This window comes from Agrilus planipennis, unplaced genomic scaffold (genome assembly GCF_000699045.2).
Source record: "Agrilus planipennis isolate EAB-ADULT unplaced genomic scaffold, Apla_2.0 scaffold67, whole genome shotgun sequence".
Lineage (NCBI taxonomy): Eukaryota > Metazoa > Arthropoda > Insecta > Coleoptera > Buprestidae > Agrilus > Agrilus planipennis.
In genome coordinates, this window is record NW_020438908.1 from 103,061 (window position 1) to 110,795 (window position 7,735).

The window sequence follows — 7,735 nt, forward strand, 5'->3', positions numbered from 1 at the left end:
CGGTGAAGAAATGAGCTACGCAGACAGATATGATTGAATTTGAAATTATGCTACGGCGCATCCTAATAAAGGGAAGGGGCATATCTCCAGCTTCTTGAAACGAACAGTACCTATATCTAACCTAATCTAACCTAAACTGTAGACAACCTTATTAAAACCATAGCATTGTAAATAATAATAATCACACACTTATAGTAATAATCGCATATGATTATCTATTAATATTAATATGGAAGCCACGATTTAATTCAATGAATTGACCTGTTTACTTTATTATAATAACCAATATCTGTTCCCACAAAAATGAGTCAGTCTGTATTCCTAAACCACTTACTTCCATAAGGAAATCTAGGACACTGAATCATAATAATTGAATTTTAAATCACATATTCGTGGCATTAGGAATTCCATCAAGACCAGCTAGGCATATTGTTGCTATAATACGTATTCGTTGATTGAAAACGATGTCGCTCTCTTACAATCAGAATACTCGTAGCATCATCCTATGGATAAACGTTGTCCGTTATTCTGAAATAACGTACATAAATACTACGCCAGTAAGCACTACGTATCTATCGATACATACACATACATGCAATATAAAAGCGAATTCAAGTTCATGTATTCCGTATTTTAGAAACTCTGTTGGAGCGCTAAAGTTTACGTGTGCGTGAAATAGAGCATCGGAAATTTAGTGTTTTATTAGTTTTGTGATCGGATTTTCATCTACAATTAAAAATGACTAGATCAGCTAAGGTTTTTATCGGTAAGTATATTAATTTAATTTAATTTAGTTTATTATATAATATCAATTTTAAAACTTTCTCATAGAATTTTTATTTGCAATTTTTAAGGGTTATTGTACACAGTGAGCGGTTTTAACGGATAATACTTATCTAAGTTCTTTTTTGGTATACATAAGTATACTAGCAAGAACAAAAAAAGAATTCAATTCGTAACTTAAAATAGATGTACTTCATACGTAATTATTTTTTTTTAAAATATTACCATGACAAATTCTTAAAGCTACATTGCTCTTTTAAATAGGATTCATTAAAAATAAAAATTTATACATATACAGAACAATAGAGACATCGTACATAAACAAAACTTGTCGGAGATAAGTACATTTAAAAAAATTGAGTAACCAAGGGAAAACCAAATGAAACTTTTTTAATGTGCTTTTAATAAAATATGTATACATACATTTTACAGTTCAATCAATCAATCACTATCTCCTAAACCTTTAAAGCATTATAAACAATTGTATTCATTGGGGTTGGGATTCCTTAAAGTTCGATTTCCCATTTTATAGCCGTAAATTAAGCAATCTTATAAATGAAATAAATTATTTACCCTTTAAGGCCTTAATAACCCTACATGATTACGTTCACTTGTTGATATGTTGTGTACCATTGAAATAGGCAAGGCAAATTGACTAATTCAATGCAGCAAATTGTTATCTTTTATAACAATTCCGAATGTTTTTGTTGTATTCTAAACTAGCTAAGTATGTTACGCATAACTTGTTCCATTAACAATGTACCTACTGACGACGAAATAAAGAAAAACGCTAGACTGTTGAATTATGGTAATTTTGATCTTTTTCCACGTAATTTTATGGGAAATTCAATGTCAATAGTCGTAAATTAAACACTAACATGTTTGGTCAAGATATTGAAAAAACTGTATAAACAAAACAACACAACAAACCAACATGATAATATATGTAAGAAAATTGCACCATGTTTTTCAAACTTCTTTGTTCTATCCATAATAATCGAATGGTAAAGATAATTCACCATTGGTTTGTAACCTGTTGTCGTAATGACCAACCGAATTACCGAATACGTCATTGAGCCAATCTTGACTTTTCCCAAAAAAATATAATTATGAGTTGAATGACTTGAATGCCAGGAGCATAACACGTATTTCACGAAAATTCGACTTATTTGTATAGTCTCTTTCGATTTTCAAAGATTTCTAAGATTTTTAAAGCCAAATATTATTTATGTTAAGACATTTAGTACCTACTTGACTGAACAAATGACTTAGGGGAACCTGGGGAAGGTTGATCACCTACCTTGATTTTAAACACTATTTCTTTTACTTTTTGAAGTATTGGAAAGCTTTTCAGACCAAACGATTCAGAAATTGTCTATCCATTGATGGTTTGAATAAGAAGTAGATCGTGTCACAATTTAACTCGTTATTTATTGAAACTCCTTATTGACAACTTTTATCGTGTGTCTCCCGTGTTAAGGAGACTTATTTACCACTGGTTCGGAGCTTTGATCCCAGGAGGATGAAGTCTCCTAGGTGCGTGAGAGACGTGGTAAACAGATTCTTACCATGTCTCCCCATATCTGATTCCAATTGATTAAGTAACTCGATTCGCACTCAACAATGCATATAGAAATAGCAAAACACGAAAAGATATTTACCATACATTCCATTGCTACAAGTTTAATTCCCACCGGTTAAATGACTTGATCTGCGGGAATCAAATCTTCTATGATTTTGGATAAAAGCTAAACAGATTTTTAGCGCGAGTGCCATATTGAGAGGGTTGATTCCCTCTTAATTGATTAACTAGATCCTCAGGAAATAAATTTATGATACTTCCTAATGATTTTCAAAAATTTTATATAAAAATATAAATTCGCTTCTTTATTACTATACCTCCTTTTTGGTAAAATATTGTTACGGGCATCAAGTACCTAATTGAAGAAAAAAAAATAATAATGTGCATACATATAAGATATACAAATACAAAAACCCATAACACTCTGGAATTCCTAAGGAGATATTGCAACGTTTTGTAAGATTCTACTTATCATTGTATGTAAATAAATAACAAAATAAAAGCACTCATCTATATCTAATTTGCATAATTATTATCTTTTAGAATGAATCGACCTTTAATTGAATGAAGATTACCAGACATGTTATTATGATCAGCAGAAATATAAACATAAAAATATCTATTTATTCAAGAATATTAAAAGTTAAACAAGTATAAGTATTTACATACAATGTATTACGGTAAACAAAGAACAGCCATTCAAATTTTATAGAACTTTTTCAAAAAACAAAAGCAAAGGATTCATAAAAATTTATTATGTTCTAAAACATGCACTTATTGGAGTATAGGGGCATTGTAAGAAGGGCTTTCCCACACCGTTACGAATGACCGCTGCCTAAATCGTAACTATACAATTCCCTGTAACATTTCTGGAGATGTAACCTTTATTGTTCCATTAGAACCATACAACCAATATTCTTGTGCGAAAGAAGGTAGTATGTAAAATAATTCGAAGTGGTCTGTATTCTGTCGAAACTGCCAGACGCGGATCGCGATTTCGATCTGTTTGGATCTCATCAGCGCGTCGCAGTCAGCTCCGACAGAACACAGACCAACTTTTACCTGCTGTCTTAACAGTGCGTTTTAGAAAATACTACAAATGGCGCAGTAAACGCCATCTGTAGCACGATGCTACATCACATACATACAAGTAGTATGTCTTTATAGATAACGTTCTACACTCTATAGGTACAGCTTAACAGAAATAGCTTGGCCCCTAAGAAAGGCGGCTAATAACTTTTTAATACTTTTATATTTTTTATATTTCAATGTAATCCCTTTCAACTAAAATACCTCTTGAATATAATGCACCACTGAAAAAATATTATTTCGATTTCTCTTCTCATTGTCGTCCGAAAACCTTCGTTCCCATAACTCCTTTTTTAAATTTGAAAAAAGGAAAAAATCACTGGGAGCCAGGTCGGAACCCTGACGCACGTCCAAAAAATCTTTGCAACTCCAGTCGTCTTTGCTTCACAAACGGTGTGAGCATTCGCGGTATCCAACGAGCACTAATTTTTTTCATATGGAAATTTTCACGTAAAATCTCTCAACTCGTTATTTGTTAATCTGTAGTTCTTCTGCTCTTTGGCACAATTTAATTCCATGATCAGCCAGAACTAATTTGTCCACGTTTTGAAAAATTTCTTCTGTCAGGATCGTTACTGGGCGGCTCAGGATGGAGTCGTCTTCACAGGTCTCTCTTTCTTATTGAAATAACCGAGCCCATCGTATATGAAGGTACAGAATCCTGAAAAACCGTTAACATTCCTTTAAATAATTTCTTTAGGCTTTTTTCTTTTTTTAATAAAAGATTTAATCACAACGCAATGCTCCAAATTGTGAGAATTTCCATTTTCGTTAACGTAGTGTTATTGATCATTACAGGGATAACGTGATAATGAACTTAATACAGAAAATGTGTGTTATTTATAGCAGCAACGAGTCACACAACTAGTGTTATCAATAACGAGATGACAAGTTACCGCTAAGTACCCTAGGCCGCGAAAGTATCAACCTCCCTTTGTACCAATCGTTGAAGTTTTCACAAAACCATGACGACCAAACGGACTGCTTATTACAATATCAGCTGTAGTTTTCTTGAATCACTTAGGCAAATACTGGGACAGTAATATTTCACAAAGAATCTTTCAGTCTATTCTGTCTTCATTTCGTCCGTCTCATTTTTCTCACCCGAACCACCACCCACCCATTCCCACAATTTCTGGAAGAAGGCTGAAGAGAGCTTTCCGTCCGACCTTCTGGCCTAACCCGGAGGAACTGTCCGCCCACCTGTATTAGTGGGTAGTGGAAATGAAACACCCAAAATTTTTTTGTTTTTCAAGTAATAGTTAATAGAATAAAAATACAAAAATTGGTTAAGTATTACAATCTACTTTTGATGCGTACACAATCCACAGACAAATGACATGTTTTGAAGCAAATTTAGATCATTGTATCTTAGAAATTATTATTAACATATCAATTTGCAGACTTGTAGAAATCCATACGAGCTACAACCAAAACTTGTAAATTAATTAATCCTGTGGTCGATTTTCACTGGCAGTTGTGGTTTGTAAAACCCGACAAGTCGATGAGAAACATACCTATAGGAACGGTTTGCTGTTCATGATTTGCTAGAAACTTTTTATAAAATAAACATTAGTTTGCCTCTTTAGCTAGTTGTTTCTTTTAAATAAATTATTGTGTTTTGTAAATTATAATAATCCGCTTGTGTATGATTGTTTTTTTTTTGTGGAAGAGGAGAATTGTCCGTACTGTAAGATAATATTGCATTTCCTGTACTTTAAGGAACATTTTAACTCGAATCCTCTGTTCAAAGGTTTATACCTGGTGAATTTATTTCTATTAAATAAAATAATTCCAAGTGGTCTGTATTCTGTCGAAACTGCCAGACGCGGATCGCGATTTCGATCTTTTTGGATCTCATCAGCGCGTCGCAGACAGCTCCGACAGAACACAGACCAACTTTTACCTGCTGCCTTAACAGAGCGTTTTAGAAAACACCACAAATGGCGCGGTAAACGCCATCTGTAGTATGATGCTACATACGTAAGCCTAGAATGTAGCATCGTACTACAGATGGCGTTTACCGCGCCATTTGTGGTGTTTTCTTGTTTCTATTAATTTGTAAGATTCAAGTTGACCAAATTACTTTTTCTTTTACAACTGGCGATGAATGAAAACATAGCTAAGTATTTCCACAATTTTTTATCGAAAATGGGACCTTGTTAAATTGCATTTTCATTCTAGTACGTACCTTATAAATTTCGTCAAAATTTTCTCGAAAAACAAATACACACATATGTATACAGAATGGATTATAATACGCAATAGAAATCCAACGAATTTGAACATAAATAGAAATCCCAGCACGATAATGGTGTAGAACCATCTAAGCCACTCATATAAAGACATGAGGTTGTATCTATATAAATTCTTTATTTGGTATTGAATATTGCTGACGGTATTGAAGTAAACCAGGTCATCAACCTGCTTCCTCTTTGAATTGATTAAAATATAAAAAACTGCGGATTTTCCAACTACTTACTTAACCAGTCTTTATTATTTACTAGCTAAGGACATTGACATATCTGTGAATTAACGATAAGGAGAAAAATTAAATAACAAGTCGTATCTCTGTTACTACTTGATTACCCTTCAAATTGTGCATGTTTTCTAAAATAAGAAGTTAACGTTGTGTCTCAAACATTACTTTCAATACCTTCAACTATGTGTAGCGTAATTATACAGGGTGATGCATTAAAATTTTCCACTTAGAAAAATATTTAACTACAACTTTTTTTCTTGGAAATCCCTGAAACAGCTCAATTATGTTTTCAAAGGGGGTATCTTTTAATTTTATGTTCATGCATATGAGATCACCCATTCAAATGGGGTGGCAATCTCTTCAAGAAACTTAAATAGCACGAAAGGGGATAAGTGAAACATCATTTTAAAGGTATTTCAATTCTCTTTAGACATTTTATTGTTATATGCTATAATTAATCTAAAATCCTTGTTAGAAATCTAGGCGATATAAATCGAGAAAAATGACCTAAAATATTTAATCTTCGTCAAATTTTTGAGGCTATGCCTATGTGTATGTAAAAAGTATGTAAAACGACAATACTGGCATATTTAAAGTTGACTACCAAACAAATACCTATGTATTTTAAAAACAGTCAATACTAGTTTGACTGTTTTATTATTCCTGCAAAATTTTAAGTCTATCTGAAACTGTATGGTTTAACGACTAAAAAGTAAAAACAGTTGGGATGAAAAACTGCAAATTTTAAGTCTACAGTTATTCAGTTTTTGTATTATTATTTCTCAGTATTCATTGGTTAATTTTGAGCAAGTGAAGATGGGCTGATGCCAAAGAACCTCATACATCTTTTGGGATATGAAAAGAACACCAATTTTCTGTGCTTAATTTTCATAGAGCTAACAGTACTTCTTAATTAAATTAAATCCTAAAATATGATCGGTGATTATTAAAAACTCCTCTTCTTATTTAAACTGTTGTATTTTCTGAAAAAGGGGTAGCGTTAGTATTGTAAAGAAATCTGCGGACTGTTCCGCATGTATCAAGGATTACTGATTTCTGTAGACGTTGTAGGTACGTAAGCTTATGCAGTTTCAACTCGGCTAGGCTTGCATGTAATGTTTTAGGTATAACGCTTATTGATGATATTATTATTGGAATAATTCTAACTGTGTTCTGATTCCACATTTCTTCTATTTCATCAGCCAAAGGAATTTATTTTTCAATTTTCTCAATATGTTTTTGTTTAAGATTTTCAGTTTCGTACATCAACATCTATTAGGTAGGTTGTTTTAGTTTCTCTGATGGTCAGTGTGATTTCAGGTCTGTTATGATTAACTGTTCTGTTTGTAAAAAGCTTGGCTAAATGGTTTTCTAATACATTTTGTGGTTTGTATATATAGTACGGCTCGATCTGATCTATGAGTTTAAACTTTTTGGCCAACAGCGAGTGTATCTGCTTAGTAATACTATTATGTCTGTTAAAAATTAGCAACACCCCAGTAATGTGAGCAATTGTTTCGCGAGATGTGTTGCATGCTCGACATGATGAAATTGTGGGATTTTTAATAATATATTTTTCATAGGTTTTTGTTTTTATTATTTTGTCCTGAATCCCTATTATGAATCCCTCAGTTTCTGAGAATATATTTTGCTCTTTTTAACCACATATTAGAAGCTTCTTTATCTATATGTTCCTGCTGTTGTTAGTTCAGGTATTTGATTTCCACATTTCAGTTTTGAATTTTTCTTTTATAATTTTATCTTTTTAAAATTAATTAAAATCTGTCAGCAACGAGTCA

General features: G+C 32.5%; 1 protein-coding gene across 1 annotated transcript in view; it reads left to right on the forward strand.

The window, feature by feature from the left end:
- Positions 1-539: 539 nt before the first annotated feature.
- LOC108733630 (major royal jelly protein 1) overlaps positions 540-7,735 on the forward strand; it is an 88,275-nt gene continuing 81,079 nt past the window's right edge. The window contains exon 1 of the mRNA XM_025973442.1: positions 540-766. Coding sequence (XP_025829227.1) covers positions 739-766 — 28 coding nt within the window. The 5' untranslated portion in view covers positions 540-738. The remainder of the gene's footprint in view (positions 767-7,735) is intronic.